The 21,387-nt window shown below is 43.3% G+C and overlaps 1 protein-coding gene across 1 annotated transcript; it reads right to left on the reverse strand.

Annotated features, from left to right (window-relative positions):
* Positions 1-1,864: 1,864 nt before the first annotated feature.
* BAG2 (BAG cochaperone 2) lies at positions 1,865-20,142 on the reverse strand. Its single transcript, XM_050951028.1, has 3 exons — positions 19,939-20,142; positions 6,425-6,534; positions 1,865-3,095 (listed from the first exon to the last, which is right to left on the reverse strand). The coding sequence occupies exons 1-3, from the start codon at positions 20,073-20,075 to the stop codon at positions 2,701-2,703; spliced, it is 642 nt and encodes a 213-aa protein (XP_050806985.1). The 5' UTR covers positions 20,076-20,142; the 3' UTR covers positions 1,865-2,700.
* Positions 20,143-21,387: the final 1,245 nt, after the last annotated feature.

Genomic DNA, 21,387 nt, shown 5'->3' on the forward strand with positions numbered 1-21,387 from the left:
CTTTGCTCATTTTTTTGTTTGCTGCAGTTCTCTGTGTCTTACTTCAAATAAATTGCTGTAAGCCCTTCTTGTAGGAAATGCATGACTCTTTTTTGTGAATTCCACATTGCTCAGGGCCCTGGTTAGACTCCCTGGGCCAACCAAAACTAAGGAGCGGACCCTCAGAGAAGGTGCCTGTGACCTCTCTGGGGGCAGAGCCACAGCTAGGCAGGAAAGTCTGACCCACAGACTGGATGATGAGTCAGGAGGTGCAGGGGGTGCTCCCTCCCTCCTGCCAGTCTTAATCCCCTGCCCCCAAGACAGCAGACAACTCCCACCTGCTAGGCAGCTGGCTGACAACTCCTCTAGCAGTGCTCTTGCAGCTCCTGCCCCCTCCACCCACAGCGGCTAAGAGCTGCAGGCCCATGCAGCAGCTGTAGATGAGAGCAGCAAGGTGTGCCACAGGTGCCAGGTAAGAGCGGGGTTCCCGCCACCCACCACAGCTCAGATCTGTGGGGCCCCTGCTGCCCACCCTGGTTAACAGCAATGAGCCCACCTCCTGCCCTAGCTGGTAGCAGCAGGGCCTCCACTGCCAGCAGCAGCTAAGAGCTGTGGGCTTCGCTGCCTGCCATGGCTCTCAGAGCTTCAGGCTTCCCGCCGCCAGCCCCAGCTCACAGCAGCAGGGCCCCTACCGCCCACCTGCCCTGGCTGATAGAAGCCGGGCCACCACTTAGGGTGGCTAGAAGCTAATGAGTCTGAGGGAGTGAGAGCTACTGCCCCCTGCTGGCGGCTGAGAGCTCTGGGACCCCAGCCACCTGCAGCAGCTGAGAGCTCTAGGGCCTCCTGCAGCCTCCAGACTCTGATAGCTTTGGCCCCACGGCATTGAAGCTGAGGAAGATAATGTCACAGAGATCTCTGGTAGTGACAGAATCCATGACTTCTGTTACAAAACCTTATCATTAGTGATAGGTCACTGTCTTTGTGAGCAAAACCACAAACTGTGCATTATACCAATAAGTGGGGTTACAATGGAACTTAGTTCTTTATTTCATTCACCATCTCAAACTAGTGCTACAGAGATGTTACTGAATATTTTACAAGCCCTGTTACATATGTCTTTGCTGATGGACATTTTAAAAAAATAGAATACAGAATGCATTACAAACATTACAACCCCAGTGCATAAAACAGATTAATTATGTTAACCTATCTGTAAGTGGGAGTTTTGGGAACAAATCCTAGGTGCTGCAGACCATCATTAGCAGTGGGTTTCATGCTGAACTATTGCTTCACTCAAACTGCAGAATGAATGCGTCGAACAAACACTCCTTGAAGCATTTGATTTTTCTTGTGATTAAAATTTCATTTAATAATCAACCTCACCCAGTGTTTGACATTATGAAACATGGTGTACAAATAGGAAGATCTATAAAAGTTTTTGTTTTTATAACAAACACCAGTGATGAACATGAAAAAGATATTTGTGTTTTGGGAAAACAGGCTAACCTCCACTTTGGCATGAGCAGGAGCAATTTACATTGACTTTAATGAGAGCAACATCTGCTTACACCAGAACTGAATATAATCCATTTTAAAATGTTTGTGGATCCAGCTGTTTCACTTTGTTATGCTTCGTAGAGGATTAACAGGAAAAAAATTCTTTGATTTGCAGGACATGAAAGCAGTTCTGCATAACTCCTCTTTTAAGTTACTCTGAAGTCATTAGCCCAAGCAGCCCCAAACTGAGCATTAAACAGACTGAAGGTGGCAGCAGCATCCAGTGGATGGAGCATGGAATTGTTAGCCCTGGTCTACATTGGGAGGAGGGTCAACCTAACATATGCAACTTCAGCTACGCAAATAGCATAGCTGAAGTCGGTGTATCTTAGGTCGAATTACCTCGCTGTGAGGATGGCGGCGAGTTGACCGCTGCCGCTCCCCCGTCAACTCCGTTTCCGCCTCTCGCAAGCTGGAGTTCCGGAGTCAATGGTGAGCGCGTTCGGGGATCTATTTATCCACATCTAGACAAGACACAATAAATCGATCCCCGATAGACTGATCTCTACCCGCCGATCTGGTGGATAGTGAAGACCTGCCCTTAGTCAGAAGACCTGGGTTCTATTCAGAGCCTGCTGTGTGACCTTGTGTTATTTTACCACAATGTCTGTAAAATGGGGTCAATTCTTATCATTTTCTGTAAAGCATCTTGTGCTACAGTGCCAAATAACTAACAAAGTTATTCATTACTAAAAATGGAGCGTGGCATATCAACTTTTTGTTCTTGTTTATTGCATGACTTGTCTTTTTTCCATAAGTCTGTTTCATATAGAGTATTCACCAAAGGGGAAAAAATGTGCTAGGTGAAATCTTAGTACATGACACAACAGCTTAAGTTTTCAAAAACCTAAGAGAAAAATTAGATTAGCTTTAAGAGTGCAGCAGAAGTACATTAATTACAATTTGCAGCAGCAGTACCAACAAAGTTTAAGTCTAGAAGAGCAAACCTGATAGCATTCTTAGATCACATCTTCACTGTGAAAGAAAATATCTATGTTCTTTCTGATACCTAAGGCAGTGCTATCAGTATTTATTTAATATTTGCACCCAGCACTCTAAAGTACTATTAGTTCAGTGCTAAAAAGTAACATTTTCTTTGCATTCCGTGCATTCTTTATGGAGACTTAACTTTGATCTGCCCAAATAGCTAGTACTACTTTAACCCTATTCGTTGTTGCACAGCTGTTGGACAGTTGATTTTGGATGTTCTAACAACATGATTGACTTTTCAGAGTTTTCTAGATTTCTAAGCAGAGTCTCTAGTCTCCTTTTGATTTTCTTTTGATCTTCAATAGCGCATCCAATTACAACAGACTGAAATTTCTGATCAATGGGTCCAGATGGTACCTCAGATGTGCATGCACCATAAAGTGACATTAAACGGCTTTTGTAACCTTCCAGATCGTCAAGGAGTTTATTGACTACTTCATCAATCATCCTTGTGGCATGCAAAAGGGATTCCTGCTGCTGTGGGTTTCGTATTGTTTCTACAGAAACCTCAACAGTGAGGGTTCGGTCCATCAGACGACTGGCAGTCAGGCAAAGTTCTTCTCTTTCACCTAAATTTAAAAATAAAATTTTCTGATTTATAAAGTAGCCCTTTTAGGTATGAACAGCTTCACACATAAAATCAAATTACCCTAGTGTATGTAGTATATACACATCTCTGCTGTGGGTTTGCAATAAAAATATTTTTAAAGCAGATCAGAAAGTTTAATTGGTGATTCTATTTTGAACAGTGACTGTAAAAATGAAGGAGTCCTAAATTTGTGTCTCAATGTTAGACCAAACGTACTCAGTTTACAAGTACAATCTAACTGCCAGCCTTTCTATCGCAGCCTGGTCCTTGAGAGCCAAGCTCAGTTCCTCCATCTCATGCATTATTTCCAATAATAGTGGTTCTGCATGCTAAATTGGACCCTCTAACACCTGGCCAACCTCATTCTTTCAGCTGGCTTGCATGCATATAACTGCCTGGAACTTATTAGACAAGTCTGTTGATGATGCACAAAATGGAATAGAATCCTGCTTCTTAATATTAGCTGTGTTGGCTCTGCAGTGCAAACAGCAGTAAAAAAACCAGTAAAAGGTTACATGTTACTGCAATGAGGCAATATACTGCTTTTGTTCAGAGTCCTATCTGAATAAGAGTATACCACTTTTCAGTCACTTTCCTGAGCAGAATTACACTTCAGTGCTTTTTTTTCTTCATGATAGGAAAACATGTGAACTAAGCCACTACAGTCACAGCATCTACATAAACTTCTAGCAGAGCTACAAAAAATATTAAATAAGTATTTTGCTACATAAAATAGAACTGGATAAAGAGCACCTTATTGGACTTGTTGCACTAGATCTTGCATGCTATGCAGTAGTGCAACTATGCATGGAGAGAAGGGGTAGATTGGTTTCTTAACTTGTTAATATTTGTTAATAAAATGAAATGCCAGGAAGGGGCTATGATTTGACCTTACACTGGCTGAGTGAACTGTATTTTTAGAGCACTGTTCACAAGGATAACATAATAGATCCTTGTGGAACCCTACATGAGATATTTATCAGGGCAGGTAAATAACTAAGGCTTGGTCTACACAAGGAATTTATGTCGGCATAACTATGTTGCTCAAGAGTGTGGAAAATCAACATCTCTGGGAGACGTAGTTGTACCTACTGAAGTTCCTAGTGTGTACAGCATTATGTCGACGGGAGGGCTTCTCCCATTGACACAGCTGCTGCGTCTTGGGGAGGTGGCATATCCACGTGGACAAGAGAAGCTCTTCCGTCGGTATAGGTAGCATCTTCACTATGCACTATAGCTGCACCAATGCAGTGCTGTAAGTGTAGACAAGCCCTTACTCAGCATCACCCTCTGCAATCGTTCAATAAAAAGAATGGTACCACTAATGAGGCAGCCAATCTTCCCCAATTAGTGTCTGTTAGTTAGATAACATCACCTCATCAGCTGCTATTTAGATTTTTCAGAAGTCTTTGGACACCTGGTTTTTCCTTATGGCTACAGTGGAAGCAGATGAAATATTTTCTTCTAATGGTATACAGCATATTTCAAGTTTGAGAAGGTACTTCAAGTACTCCCGGTACTTATAATGGGGAATACTGCTAGCACCAAAAATATCTTACTTTATTTTATGTTTTTTACTAATAGGCGCACACACCCATTTTATGAGTGGGTATCTAGTACAGTTTCCATGCTATATTCTGTCAAAAAACAAAACAAATAAAATTAAAGGAACCAGGAAACCAAAGGATGATTTCCAGATGATATCAGCCTTGCTGTGTCACAGCCTTCTTGATACTATTACACAAAAGAGGATGGTTAAAAACAGGGCGAAAATCAGCAAGATCACCACTGACAAGAGACTTGTTTCTTTAGCTGTCTGTTTAAGAACTGCTTGTTTGACAGAAGCTAGCTCCCTTTCTGCTATGGGGGACAGTACAGATTGCAACCAATGACTAATAGAATACTTCACTGCTTGACTTTTAATAAACATAATGGCCAATGGATGGTCACCTGAATATCAAGGTAACCTGTGAGGATTATGTAAGCCCTTTGGGGTTTAGAGAGCATGGCCCCTTTAAATCTTTTTCCTGGGGGGAGGGGGAGAGTGAGAAAAAAGGAGGGAAACTCCAGGGGGTGGCACTAGAGCTAGGAAGGAGAGAGAGGCAGCAACCCGCAGGCTCTCGCAAAGGAAGCAGCAGAGAACCTGCCTGGAGCCTGGGAAGGACAGGGCGGCTGATCAGGGACACCCCAGGACAGGAGCCAGGAGGAGCCCTGTGCCAGGGAGGAATCGCCCAAGGACAGGCCGGAGCTGGACCCAGTATCACGGCTGCCCAGAGCTGCATGGGGCTGAGAGTACTGGGGCTTGTGACTCTGCACTGGGAACAAGGAGGGAGGTTGCTAGATAGTTAAGTGGGGAGGTGGTCGCTCTGTGGGGCTTTGCAGATAGCAGCAGAAGAGGGCACCAGAGGGGTTTGTTGGGGGAAAGTTCACAGGCGCCGAAGACAACCAGGAGCACCCAAGACTCACCACTGGACTGGAACTTTGCTCAGGACTCCTCAACTTGGTGTGCAGACACATTGCTCAGTGTCTGCCCTTCCAGACTGTGCTACCATGGGGCCTGTGGGGCCTTGGCTTGGATGCAGCCCTGTTTTACTGCTCCCCCTATATTTCTCCTTGTTGTATTTCTCCTCTCATCCCTCTTGTCAACAAATATCTCCCTTTGTTATATCCATTGTACTTCTCCTGTGGGTGTGTGTGGGTGTTCACTCTGGGGGGTTTGGAACAGGTGCCCCTGGGGTGGAAGGGATTTCTCCTGCTCCATTCCTGCACGCACCTTCTCTTGGCCAGAGCTGCCTGCAGAGCAGACTCCATCTTGGCCACGAGGGCGCTAAAGTTACAATTACATATAGGGAGAGGCTGCTAAGAAACCTCTGTAAGAGGAGAAAGGATAAATACAACTGCCTAATAGGCCAATTCTCCCCTTTAGAGACAGCTGAAACTCAATTGTGTCCACCAGTTTCCATATGTCTAAATAAAGTCCTCCCCCACCAGGAGCAAAGGTGAGCTGACCCTGACTTTGAAAAGGTGGTGATGGGCTGGGCAGGACAAAAGGGTAATTTTCACATATGCAGTAATGCTTGTCTGAATTTGAATAGTCAGGTGTAAAAGGCTACTAAGGTAACAGGATCTATCTAACTAACACTACATTACCTCAAACAGACTTACATTTATTCTGTTCCCTCACCACTTTCAAATAGTTCAGCTGAGCTGCAAGTAAAACGCATACGCTAACTGTAATTTAGGATTGTATCCACGGATTTCTCCAAAAACAAGTTTCAAATGAGAATCCAGGAAAAGGCAGGCTCTCACCTTCACTGATGTGCCTCATATCTTGGCAGTTCTGTATATTGTGGATCATTTCTAGCAGGGTTTCTTTTTCTTGTTCCATAGCAGAGGCTGCATCACGCAAGGCTTCAACCCTGAATAAAGTTGAACCAACCAGAAGAGAAAAAAAATCTGTATATAATAAAGTCACTTCAGCCATATAACATGCTCTCAGTGTTTCTTTGTTTTTTTCCAGTCTGCCCTTTTAGTTAGTTTTAGCAACACTGCAGTGTTGTCAGACAAGTGACATGACTGCCAATTCATGGCAATATCAGGTACACCTATTCCATGATAAAAGACCCCCAGCACACCCATTGCTAGCCTCGGTCAGTTGACTCGGGCTTGGGCTGTAAAATTGCAGTGTAGATACGCAGGCATGTGCTGGAGCCGAAGATCTGAGGTCTGCGATGCGGGAGGGTCTCAGAGCCTGGGCTCCAGCCTGAGCCCAAAATGTCTACACTGCAATTTTTAGCCCTGCAGCCTGAGCCCAAGTCAGCTGACCTGGGCTCTGAGAGTTGGAGCCACAGGTATTTTATCACAGTGTAGGCATGATAAAAGGACCATCATGTCCTTCTATGTAAAAATGTGCTAAGAGAAAAGCTAGGATTGCCAACCCTCCAGGATTGTCCTGGAGTCTCCAGGAATTAAAGATTAATCTTTAGTTTAAGATTATGTCATGTGATGAAATCTCCAGGAATTCATCCAACCAAAGTTGCAACCCTAAGAACAGGTAGAGAGCTCTCTGCAATTTCCTGTGCAGAAATCTCAGGGTACTAAGGGGATAAGGAGTTAGCAGCTGCATGGAACATAAGGATTCCTGGGGCATCTTGGTTCCTCCACAGTTCTCAGGGCACCAATGTGGAGTCAATCTCAATCATAGCATGGCGCTCTCATGTAGCCCTTGGTATCTCAGCAACAGCAATACACCAACCAACCCCTCACCTCTCTCCAAAAGGAGAAAGAAACTATAGAGCCAAAGTTAATGCTGTTCAGCTTGGTATTAACTTTAGATAGAATTTCCTTCTGGATAACACACCTTTTAATAGGTGAGCATGCTGCACTGAGTGTTTGCACGCCAGCTCTACACACTGCCGCCAAAATCACTGTTTCCTTAGCAGTAGGTGATGCAGAAGACAAGCAGTTGTAGGAAATGTATAGAGGCCTGTATTTGTCCAGTAGCAGTTTAGGCAACAGCTCACATTCCTAAACTCCAGGTAATGCAGCAAACTAGGTTCCTCCAGAAACCTGACCCTCTTTCTGTGGTCCCATTCATCATACTACACACAAAATGTGTAACATCCTTCTATCTGGGGGACAAGCATGTCACATAAGCTTTGCTCTTTGTGCTCTATGTTTGGTCATATCTGCCATTACTTGTGCTCCTATATTCTCCCCTCCCTCTTTTGCTGTGTACTAGAGAGCTTGATCTGGCCTTTAGATCTGGAAATACTATACTGGAAACCTGGGTTTCAATCCTTCAGTTAATTTCCCATTCCTTCACCATGCCCTGAAGGTTAGGGGTTTGGAATTGATTAAAGTAATTGGGGAATGCCACAAATAGACAGCAAATGCACAGTAGGGAATCATTAGCATTGGAGATTAGTGCCAAAAGATAAACTTTTCCCCGTTCAATCCTCCAGTTTCTGCACTTGCCCAAGTAATATTAATGTCATGGTGTAACGCAGTAGTGGGCAACCTGAGGTCCATCAGGGTAATCCGCTGGTGGCCACCAGACAATTTGTTTACATTTGCACGGCTGCCCGCAGCTCCCAGTGGCTGCAGTTTGCCGTTCCTGGCCAATGGGAAGTGGCGGACAGCATGTCCCTATGGCCTGTGCCGCTTCCTGCATATCCCATTGGCCAGGAACGGTGAACCGTGGCCACTGGGAGCTGCAGGTGGCAGTACAAATGTAAACAAACTGTCTGGGGGCCACCAGCAGATGACCCTGATGGGAAGTGTGCGGCCCGCAGGCTGCCCACCACGGGAGTAGAGGGTTTGCTGAGATTTAACTGGCTGCTAAGATTGTGCAAAAATGATACAACCTCTGTTTTCCCAGTTCCCCCACCTGTTGTATGATGACCACTACATGAGTCTGTTGATAGTTCTAGACTCTTCCAACCGATAAGGCAGAAACTTTAGACAATTGCCAAATTGAGGTCTGTTTCATAGTGTCTATGGAACTCTCTGTAAAAACCAAGAGAATCCACCTATCCTGAAATGTTTATTAAACGTGGTGAAAAAAATTTGATCTATTCTCTCTGACATTCATTTGGATATTACTTACAACCAGAGTGCCAATACCATTAATATTTTTACCTAAAAAATTTCCTATCCCCTGGAAAATAAAAACAAAGTAATTTATGATAGAATACAACAGAGGAGGAGGATTGCTTGTGCCACATAGCTCTGCACAAATGACCACACAAGTACAATAGGGACAGGTTATTTTACTTTCCCCTTATGTAACTGCTTTATTTCTAATTCTTTCATCCCAACTAAAGGTGGTAAAGGTAGAAAAAGATTTTGCTTCATGGCACTGAGTAACCATTCAGGTTCCAATAATATCTTGACCAGGTTCCCTTTACGTAGTCCATTGTGCACAAACATGTGGCTGCAATTTTTTCATCTTCTTTTCCTCAAAGTCTAAGTTTTTATTTGTTCTGATTTTTTTTTTATTGGGTGGGGGAATTAAAATGGCCTCCCATGTATATCCCTACACTACTCTTGAGCCTAACTTCATTTCAACCCACCCTTCCAACTAAATAGATAATACCTAGGGAGAGGACTATGGGGGGATTACTTAATAGCAACATGATACATACCTTTCCAGGAGAGATCAAATACACTATTTCTACAGATCTCCCAGTCTAGGAACTTCAGCCATGAAATTAAATCCCTTATGTTCCCTGGTCTTACATCTCTGAGGTTGCACAGCATTGTACTAAAAGTACACCACTAAATTGTCTTAACTGCTATACATTTGTGTGCTGATTTTAAATCAACCTTTAGTTGTAATTTTACTGACAAATTTTTCTCATCTATCCCAGTGTTCATTAACTATAGTACCAAGCACAGTCAGAACATGGCTCATTCTCTCTTTCTGATGGAATCCACCAGGCAGTCAAAATACTTTGTACTCTAGAGCATTACAGGTTGTACCCACAAGATGGTGATCACTATTAACTATTTATATGTATTTGCAATAAAAAAAGTTACACTGGTTTAAGTCAAGTGATTTAAAATTGAGTTAAATCAGTACAACCCCCTAATGCAGATACTTTTAAACTGGTTTAACCTTTGCTCAAAAAGGGTTTGAGCTGCATTTAATCAATTTTAAATTTAAGTTTAGTTAAAACAGTACAACTTTTCTAATACACAAGACATCTACGTATATTTGTCTTGATAAACCTGTTATAGTACTAGAAGATGATCTAGAAATCACTCTCTTTACATCTTTCTAAATTAAAGCTAGGTTGTGTGTGTGTTTGGGGGAAGGAGGCAGGACTATGATACTGTCCATCAAAAGAAGCTTACTCAAAAAAAAACAATTTTTCAACATTATTCCCAGGACCACTGTGCAGATGATGAATGCGATCTGGATGCGAGAACATAGGTACTGGAACTAGGGGTGCTGCTCCATCCCCTGGCTTCAAGTGGGTTTCATCATACACAGACAGATGTACAGTTTTGCTCAAAGGCACTCAGCATCTCCCATATACAAATTGTTTCAGCACCCCTTTAGTATACACTAGGAGAACTGTAAGCTCTTCAGGGCAGGGATTGTCTATTTGTATCCAATACAGTGTGGAAACTGGTGATGGTATTAAACACTCTATTTTCTTAAGTCTCCTGTACAGCGAATTCAAAGATGAAGGCATTTATGGTAGGCTCTGAGATAAACATGCATCTAACATCCAGGGGCAGCTCTAGGAATTTTCCTGCCCCAAGCACGGCAGGCAGGCCGCCTTCCGCGGCTTGCTTGCGGACCGTCCGCAGGCAAGCCGCTTAGGGCAGCCTGCCTGCCGCCCTCACAGCGCTGGCAGAGCGACCACCACGGCTTGCCGCCCCAAGCACATGCTTGACGTGCTGGGGCCTGGAGCCGCCCCTGCTAACATCACTTCCCCAAACATTTCAGCCAGAAAATTAGTTGAGAGCAAAAGATGGGTGGAAAAAAGGAAACTTAGATAAAGGAATAAGCAACGCTCATTTAGATTTTTTTTCACTCTTAAGAGGAGACAATAATAAAATAATCCTGCTATGATGAAAATGAAGAAATATTTAGATACAAGCCTAATAAGTGTAAGTGAAAGCTTACGTTTAAGACATACTTAAACTTATTTTATGTTTATTGTAACTGGCGAGGGGAAAATAATTTAATACAAATTCTTGACAAAGGCATGGATTTTTTTGGGGGGGATGAGGAAAGTATTGTAAAGTGACTCATTTTCATTATAATAATAAAGATAGTAATAAAGCAGGTAAATTGATTTTGTATCTGAGTTGGTTACATTTTTATGGGACTTCTGCGAGTCCATTTTAATGATTATATTAAATAACTCAACTATGCCTTTTTAAAAAAAGACACCGATTAAAGTATTTTTCAGAATTTTTTTTTAAAAAGTATCCCTTCACTCTTGTTCCCCTTGGAAACCTGAAACTAAAATTAAGAAATTTGGAGTTTTTAACAGATTAGTTTTATAGTAATTCAATTGCACACGTACATTGATTCAACAAACTCAATAAGGGCCTGATCCAATTCCATCAAAGTCAATGGGGTCCTTTTCAGTTATGTCAGTGGGTTTTGGATCAGGTCCTACCATCTGACATTGAAAACAGTGAACTGCATTACAGAGATGCATCTTGAATCAGTATAATTCTAAAGAGGATTTCTAAAATACCACTTCCTTAAAATACTGAGTGATTGTTATGCGATTAGAAGCTGACAGCTTAGTTTAGCAAGATTTTGTGGAGCATCAGGATAAATATAAATAAAAACATTATATAAAATATAATATGCCATTGATAAAAATGCCCTTTAAAAAGTAATGCCTTGACAAGTGTTAATATCTTATGTCAAATCTGATAACCAGATGTTAAGAATTATTTTATTTGCAATAATTGCTGTCTGGTGGCTACTCTAGACATTTGTGTCTACTACAGTATGTTGCATAGCCACAAAGTGGCACTTGTCAGCGAGACTTTTTGTTGTTGTTGCATTATCTGCAAAGTGCAAGAAATGCATGGCCCTGCAGAGTCATTCATGGCCCTCTCGCCCGAGAGGGCACCTTTTGGGGTCAGGACTGAGACATGTTATGATATTCAACATGGTACACTGCTGTTGCTGTTCAAGCATTTATTCTTTGGATAAATGGAGGCCTTCAGTCTCCAGGGCTATTAATCTGGAATGGCACAATTAAGTACAGGCCTGTTAGCCTTACATCGATTCTGAACAAGATAAACAATTCCCCTATCAACAGTTCCAATAAGAAAGAATATATGGGACTTGATTAATAAAGAATTAAAGGAGGGTAATGTAATTAATGCAAATCAACATGGTTTTATGGAAAATAGATCCCGTCAAACTAACAATATCTTTTTTTGATGAGATTACAAGTTTGGTTGATACAGCTAATAGTGTTGACATAATATACGTAGACTTCTTTAAGGCACTTGATTTGGTTCCACACAACATTTTGATTAAAAAGAACTAAAACAATATAAAATTAATGAGACACAAGGTGGGTGAGATAATATCTTCTATTGGACCAACTTCTGTTGATGCAAGAGACAAGCTTTTGAGCTACACAGAACTTTTCTGACCTGAAGAAGATATTACCTCACCCACCTTGTCTCTCAAATATCCTGGGCCAAAACTGCTACAACACTGCAAACATAAAATTAACATAGCACATATTAAATGGATTAAAAACTGGCTAACTGATAGATCTCAAAATGCAACTGTAAATGGGGAATTGTCACAGTGTTTCCAGTGAGTCCTGCAGGTATTGGTTCTTGGCCCTATGCTATTTAACATTTTTATAAACATAAAATCATCACTAATAAAGTTGGCAGATGACACTAAAATTGGGGAAGTGGCAAATAATGAAGAGGACATGTCTCTGATTCAGAACAATCTGGACTGCATGGTAAAACAGGTGCAAGCAAACAATATGCATTTTAATACAGCTAAATATAAAGAGATATAGCTAGGAACAAAGAATGTGGGCCATACTTAGAGGATGGGAGATGCTATACTGGAAAGCAATGACTGAAAAAAATTGGGGGTAGTGGTAAATAATCAGCTGAAATGAGCTCTCAGTGTGATGCTGTACCCAAAGCAGCTAATGCAATCCTTGGATGTATAAACAGGGGAATCTTGAGTAGGAGTACAGAGGTTATTTTACCTCTGTATTTGGCAGTGGTGGAATACTGTGTCCATTTCTGGAACCCACAATTCAAGAACGATGTTGGTAGATGAGAGAGGGCTCAGAAAAGAGCCATAAGAATGACTGAATGATTAGAAAACATGCCTTATAGTGATTGAATTCTTTGAATCTATCTATTCAACTTAAAGAGAAGATTAAGAGGTGAACTTGATTACACTCTACAAATACCTACATGGGGAACAAATATTTAATAGTGGGCTCTTCAATCTAGAAGAATAAGTGATAACATTATTCAATGGCTGGAAGTTGAAGCTAGAAAAATTAGACTGGAAATAAGATGCAAATTTTTCACAGTGAGGGTAAACAACCACTGGAACAATTTACAAAGGGTTGTGGTGGAGTCTCCATTGCTGAATATTTTTAAATCCAGATTAGATGTTTTTCTAAAAAATATGATCTAGGAATTATTTTGGGGAAGTTCACTGGCCTGTGTAATACAGGAGTTCAGACTATATGATCACAGTGGTCCGTATGAATCTATGAGCTCTAAAATATGCAACTTTTCATCCTCACCTTCAAGCCCCTGCACAAGTTCGATCCTCACTTGGCTCCCTGTACTTTTTATGATGAAATTCCCATTCCACATTAGTTAAAGGACGTGACATCAAAACCTGTGAAAATTCATTCGAACACAAGGCACAGCTAATTTCTTCAATGCAGTGAAAATAGCAGCATCTCAACCTTATGTAACAAGTGCACCGACCTTCATACTCAATTTGGAGGAGAAGGGCGTGAATGTGTCTGGGAAAGAGGTTCAAAAAGGGAGACAGAAGGATGGAGAAAATGATTGCCTGCAAGTGGGAGGGTCCTGAATCTGACATGTAACCAGGGCCAATACGAAATAAATCTTTCTAGCATACTTCGGTGCATACATCTGGAATATCACACATTCAAAAATATACATTATATCTACTAATCTAATACTTTTATTTATTTATTTAGGCTGAGGAGTAGATTCTTCTTATAGTGCAATATAATCACTGTCAGGGATCATGGGATACTACCTTATCTTTTCCCACAATTCCATTGATGCAAAAGCCCCATGAATTGGTCCCCAAAAGAAGTATGGTAGCGAAAATTAAATTTTTTTTTAACATGGACAAGGTATTAGATTTCTTTTCTTTCACATTTTCATAATCTTACAATTCTAATTTTCCTTTCCTTTGTAGCATTTAACGTAAACCAACCATAAAAACAATAATGAAACAACTCCCTTGACATAAATTAAGTACTCTAACACATAATGCTGATTTGCAAACCCACCCAGAAGAGCTCAACTAAGCAAATACATTTTTAATCAAATTGAATATTTGTTACAGTAATAAGAGTGAAAATATTAAGCTTTAAAATGTTTGAAAAGGTTCTGATTAGACCTTTGCCACTCAACCAAAACTCAATGGCACCCAACTACAAGTGTTGAGTTTGGGTCTGGTCAGGTGTAATCTGACTAGCATACATTCTGAGTAGTCGCTTATCACTGAATGTGCCAACTATGCTATTCATAGGCTAACTTTCAATGTGTGGGCTAAGGTGCACATGGGGGAGGAGGGGCAGTGGGAGGCCCCATCTGGAAGCAGAGAGGGGCAGAGAAATTTAAGGGGTAGTTGGGGCAGGGGGAGGAAGGGAAGCTGGGAGATATAAAGGACAGTAGGAGAGCTCAGGAAGGCCCAGGAGCAGAAGTGACACCTGCCTGGCAGAGCCCTTCCAGTCCCTACCTCTCCACTACTTGTGTCCAGTTCCTCAAGGAGACAACTCTGTCTGGGTGGCCCTGCTCTCCTACCTAGTCCTGGCTGTAGCCTCCCCAGCTCCCTCTGCGCTGACCCGCCACTGAGTGCCCATTGTCCAGGTCTATCACCAGCACCTGAGATTGAGGACTCTTTGCAGCTAGGGACAGAAAAGGGCTACCTGGCCCAGGACCAACTCCCCACAACAGGCACTGGCATCAGGGCCCCTCTTACCCCAGTTCCCACTTCCTGGTCTGATCCTGGGCATGGCTCCAGTCCCCCCAGTCCCATTCTTGCCACTGCCCCCATGAACGTGATGTATGGGGAGAAAAAAACAGTTCAATCCCCACAATATTTCAATTGCGAGAAGCTAACTTCCTCACCACCAACCCCAAGTTCTGCTGCCCCAATGCTATTGTTTGCAATTTTAAGCCAGCTAGTCCTTCCATTTTCATTATTTTCTCAGGTCGGGTATGGAAACAATTTAACAGTCTTGGGATCAGGTCAGATTGGCTGTGGTCTAGTGGGGTTTGGTTCAGGATTTAACATCAGACCCAAGCAGACCTTTGCTATTCATTGGTTCCTGATCCTCCAGTGAAGGACATCTCAGTCACAATAAAATGGCTGCATAGAACTCTCAAGACTTCTTTTCTGATCATCAGCTTGTTAGAGATACTATAAAGTCTTGCACTACAGAGCAAGAATCTAACCAGACTGTAAATCTATAAAAATATTAACTTGAACCCATTCTTTTTACATAAATTATTAAACACAGTATTATACAGTAATGCCATTATACAAAGCATAACAACATAAAGGCCAGTAGCAGACAAAATATTTTTATGCAGAAAATATATATATACACAAGCTATCATATTATTCCACTTACTTGTATATTCCATGATCATTTATCACTTATTCAAATATCAGTTTTTCACAACACTACAGAATGTAAATTAAAATATAAGTAAACCATGTAGATTGCAATAGTACCTAAAAATTTAATGGCTCAGGGATCCAAAAGCCAAGTACTGGGAAAAATGAGAGAGGACAAGGAAAAGGGAAAGCTCACAAGACAATAATACTACCAGTTAGTTTTTGAGAGGTCTGAGTCTAAACACCTCCCTTCACTGTCACCTGATGTCTAGTGTTTCATTTTGTACATGCTCGTTTGAAGAGTCATGCATTTTACTCTGAATTGCACTGATTGTTCCACCATATGCTGCTAGTATTTTCAGAAAGGTAACTTGGGCCCCCGATCATGCAAATACTTAAGCACCTGTTAAAAATTTATGCAAGTGAATAGTCCCACATGTATAACGTCAAACAGGTACATGTGTGTCTGCAGGATTGGGGCTTTGATGTTGAATATCAATTAAGAACACTACATAAAAAACCCAGTTCTCCTTATTTCTGCTTTTTACTTGGCCTACAAGTGACTGAACGCAAGTGCAGCGCCTTCCTCTAGTACAGGGGTGGGCAAATTTTTTGGCCCGAGGGCCACATCTGGGTAAGGCAGGCCATGAATGCTCATGAAATTGGTGACTGCGGTGCGGGAGGGGGTGAGGGCTCCAGCTGTGGGCTGGGGCCAGAAATGAGGAGTTCAGGGTTCAGGAGGGGGCTCCAGTCTGGAGCAGGGGGTTGGAGCATGGGGGGGAAAGAGGGTTCTGGCAGGGGGTGCAGGCTCTGGGATGGGGATGAGGGTGCAGGAGAGCGCTCTGGGCTGGGACCGAGGGGTTCAGAGAGCAGGAAGGGGATCAGGGCTGGCTCAGGGAGCTGGGGCACAGGAGGGGGTCAAGGATCTGGGCGTCAAGCAGCTCCTGGAAGCAGCGGCAGTTCCCCGCTCCAGCTCAGCTGTCTGTCCCTCGCTGGCCTTAGCACTGGGTTAAGAATTATATGATTAAGCTAATAGTTTTATAGTTCTGTGTCCCCAATGCTATCATTTCAGTGAGAATGGTAGGTTAGTACTGTGTTCAACTGCATTTTGCCATTTATATTACCGAGAATAATCCAACAAATAGAAGTTTTATTTCGTTCGCTGTGATATGATGTATATTAAATTACACTCCCCTGCCACACTAACACTCATTCAAAGAAAGATTGCTGGTGTTGCTGCCTAGAAGCAGCACTTCATTCTTTAAGGCACTGACTTTTTTTTTTAATCCACTGACTACTCTTGTATGCAGAAATCCTGCCAGTTTGACAGATTGGCGGGAGGGGGGATAATCCCAAAATTGTAAGGAAAGATGAAGTAGTGAACAGTTCATTTGTGGAACAGATTTTCTTGAAGGGGGGAGGGAAGATGAGGAAACTGATATCACAGCAGGGTACTGTCTTTGGGGTTGGGGGAGGCCAAGGAAAGAAATCAGTTGAAAACTATATTTCTGTCTGACAATTTTCACTCCTGTAGTTACAAGTAACACCTAAAATTACTACAACTAAAACAAATTGTGAAGTAATGCACATTGGAGGCAAAAACATGAACTATGCCTACACCTTGTACAGTTCTCTTTTAACTGGATCAACTCAGGAAAAGGACCTGGTAATCATTGTGGACAGCTAAAGGAAAACCTCTGTTCAGTGTGCAGCTGTAGTCAAAGAAGCTAACAAGCTGTTATATGTGTAAAAAATGGAATGAAGAACAAAAGGGAAAATATATTATGTGATCATACAAATCAATGGTACACCCTCATTTAGAATACCGTGTGCTGTTCTGATCACCCCACCTCAAAAAAGGACACAGCAGAATTAGAGGGGATTCAGGGATGTGGAAAATCTCATTTGAAGGGAGACTGAAAAGATTGGGATTGTTCAATTGAGCCACCATTGGCCAAACTGCTCAGGACTGGGAGCTGCCTCCTGATCTTCAGAGATGGGCAGGGCCTGGTATCAGGGTGTCCCCCTATTCCCACCTATGTACCCAGTCTCCACTGAGCTGGGGTGGGGGGGAACAGAGAGACTCTGCTGGTGCCTCTGGCTCAGGAGCAGGATCTGAGGCTGAACTGAACAAGCCTTCAGGCTCCTGAGTGTTTGACTTAAAGCGACGGTGCACTCATATACAAATTCCCCTTCACACATTCTTGTGTTATTAGTATTGGTACTTCCTGTTGAAATGCACGTATATTCTCTGTAATATTATTCTTTCAAAGTTCATTAAGGATTGCAGTACTGTTATTTTAGTTTTTTGACTGGTCTGCGAATTTCTTAATTTTATTTCTCTCTTGTGCTTAAATTTAATTATTTCAATACTGAGTTCTAAAATAACTAACCTGTGTTGGCTGTGTTCATTATCTTTATTACCACATTGTGCTTTGTCATTCTTTATTTAAAGTGGTGCAATCAAATAATAGTAAAAATTGAACAGGAGTACTTGTGGCACCTTAGAGACTAACTAATTTATTTCAGCATGAGCTTTCGTGAGCTACAGATGCATCCGAAGAAGTGAGCTGTAGCTCACGAAAGCTCATGCTGAAATAAATTTATTAGTCTCTAAGGTACCACAAGAACTCCTATTCTTTTTGCGGATACAGACTAACACGGCTGCTACTCTGAAACCTGTCAAATAATAGTATCCTTTTAGAACATAAATTTAGTTTGTACTCACCTTAGCTTTATCAGTTCAAAAAAAGTAGCTAAACATATAACTTTAGACACTGTGCAGATGGTCACTTATTTTCAAAAATTCTATTTTTTGTTAGATCCATAAAATAACAAAGTTCATAGGAAAATAAATGCAGTTCCAAGTCTGATCCTAAGAGTAATGATGGTGCCAAATGTTGATGGATGTCATACATGATTGTGACTGGTAAACATATACACAACTGCCAACTTTCCATTATGCTGGGGGATGCTCAACCCCAGACTCTGCCTCAGGCCCTGCCCCCACTTCACCCCTTCCCTTAAGACCACACCCCACCCTGCCTCTTCCAACCCCTGCTCCACCCCCATCCCGCCTCTTCCTGCCCCATTCTGCCACCTCTCCTGAGTGTACCGTGTCCTCGCTCCTCCCCCACAGCCTCCTGCATGTCGGAACACCCACGGAGTCAGGGCCTATGAACATATATGCCAAAATATCGAGAAAAAAATGTAATCACATATTAAAGTAAATATGTTTTTAGTGGAGTGAACAATTGACTAAAACAGAGTAGATAATGGCAGCAACACTGAGTGTGTCTGTTAGAGAAAGTACACAGATTTTCAGCAGAAGCTACTTATTTTTATTTCTCTCCACTAGAGATAGTGTACAAAGTATCAAACTTATGTTTCTGATATCTTTGTTAAGGTTCCAAAACTGATACCTCCAGGATTGAGAATATCTCGCTGTATTATCTCCTGATTGTATATATAAACTTAAAACATGGGTTTAACTAGTGTTTTTATATTTTTTTCTTTACATGGGAATTAGATACTGTGCTCCTGACAGCTAATTTCTAAGTTATCTAAAGAAGAAAAAAAAAAAAAAACCCTATCATAATCCTAGAGTTTTCAGTGCCTAACTAGCCCCTACAATCAGTTAAACTTGCCCCCTCCTACTAAAACCTGAAATGGCACCCTGGTTCCACTGGATTATTCTATCTTCTGGGAAACATGATTCTCTAAGGAAGATGGAGCTCCCCTTATAAAGCAAACGGCTCCCCTGCTGCCTAACCCTTCAAAATTCAAATACACTGTGTTCAGCAAGACCTGTGAACACAGGATCTCTATAATAACAACTGTCTTCCTACCCTTATGAGCCGGGAAACTATATATAGGTCTCTTCCCAGCACTTCAGTGGAAGCAGCTGTGCTCTTCACTCGCAGCCTGTTTAAATCCCAGCAACAACAAACTTGTTTTTCATTCAAGTCCGGTGGCAGGAATAGACGCCCAGATGGGAGAGAAGAAATCAGCAACAGCATCAACCTACTGGGCTTCCAGTACACGCACACACCACCGGCTGAGCACGTCTAGCAAGGCTCTTCTTCAACAGCAGAAACACACTTCAACAGTCCCTACTTGCCACATTAGCAAGACCCCTCCAAAAATGCCCTGCGCACCCTGCGGCACTAGCAGGAGGCTTCTCCCACCCACCCCCATACCCATACCCTGCGACACTAGCAGGAGGCTTCTCCCACCCCCCCCCCCCATTCCCATACCCTGCCGCACTAGCAGGAGGCTTCTCCCACCCCCCATACCCATACCCTGCGGCACTAGCAGGACGTCTCCCGTCTCCCGCCTCCCCACAATACCCTGCCGCACTAGCAGGACCCCTCCCCCATACGCTGCCGCACTAGCAGGAGCCCCCAACCATCCCCCGCACGGCCAGAGCCCCTTCCGCCGGCCGTGCCCCGACCTGAGCTCCAGCTGGTCCAGGTTCTGCAGCAGGCGGCTGGAGCAGTCGGCCATGGAGGTGGAGCGGAAGAAGCGCCCGCGGAGCTGCCCCGCCGGCTGCCCCTCTTTGGCCTTAGCGCTGATCCTGGCCTGGGCCATGTCGCTCCCGGGCCTGACGAGCCCCGGCTGCGGCTACTGCGGCTGCGACTCCGCCTCCCGCTCCCCGCAGGGCAGAGCCCGCGCAGGGCCAAAGGAGGAAACCAACCGCCGCCGGCCCCCCGCGCCTGCTCCCTACCCCCCGGGACAACCCCTGCCCGCCCCACCACGGGGAAATGTGGCAGAGACTCGCCCCTCGCACGCCAGTGATGGGAGCAGCTGGCCGGTCACCAGGGGGGTTGTCTGACTGCTCCCCAGGGCCGGTGTAACGTCACTTTGAGCAACCCTCCCATTTTCCAACTAGCTGCAGTTTCTGCCACATAAGGAAACCACCTGTGCGCCTTCTCAGGAATTGCTGCCGCCTGGTCCATGAGGTTGCAGATCGGGAGGGATGGAGTTTGTGGTCGAAAACACTCAAGATCTGCTTCCTCCGCCTGATCCATGAGGTTGCAGATCGGGAGGGATGGAGTTTGTGGTCGAAAACACTCACAATCTGCTTCCTCCTGGCTAATGTGCCAAATTGACCTATTGGGTGATCGAGGCACGCTCTTTTGCTTTTTTTGTGTCTGAATACGTGTAAAGGGAAGTAAGGTTTGGGGGTACAGGGCACACCCCTGACCCCAAGGTGATAACCAGAGTGGCCCCTTTCATTGTTTCCACAGGCTTCCTCCTTGCTTAGTTCCAATGACATGGCTGCCTATGCACCTGTCACTGGTCCGGGGATGGTTGCAAATCGGGAGGGATGGAGTCTGTGGTCGAAAACACTCAAGATCTGCTTCCTCCATTGGTCCATGGGGTTGCAAATCGGGAGGGATGGAGTCTGTGGTCGAAAACACTCAGGATCTGCTTCTTCCTGGCTAATGTGCCAAATTGACCTATTGGGTGATCGAGGCACGCTCTTTCACTTTTTTGTGTCTGAATACGTGTAAAGGGAAGTAAGGTTTGCGGGTACAGGGCACACCCCCGACCTCAAGGTGATAACCAGAGTGGCCGCTTTCATTGTTTCCACTGGCTTCCTCCTTGCTTAGTTCCAATGACATGGCTGCCTATGCACCTGTCACTGGTCCAGGGATGGTTGCAAATCGGGAGGGATGGAGTCTGTGGTCAAAAACACTCGGGATCTGCTTCCTCCTGGCTAATGTGCCAAATTGACCTATTGGGTGATCGAGGCACACTCTCTCGCTTTTTTGTGTGTGAATACGTGAAAAGGGAGGTAAGGTTTGGGGGTATGGAGCATGCCTATGATGACACCACTTTCATTTTTTAAAATTACTTTTACAATGTTATAGTTTGCATTATATATATGGACAGAAAT

Source organism: Gopherus flavomarginatus, chromosome 4 (genome assembly GCF_025201925.1).
Source record: "Gopherus flavomarginatus isolate rGopFla2 chromosome 4, rGopFla2.mat.asm, whole genome shotgun sequence".
In the NCBI taxonomy this organism is placed as follows: domain Eukaryota; kingdom Metazoa; phylum Chordata; order Testudines; family Testudinidae; genus Gopherus; species Gopherus flavomarginatus.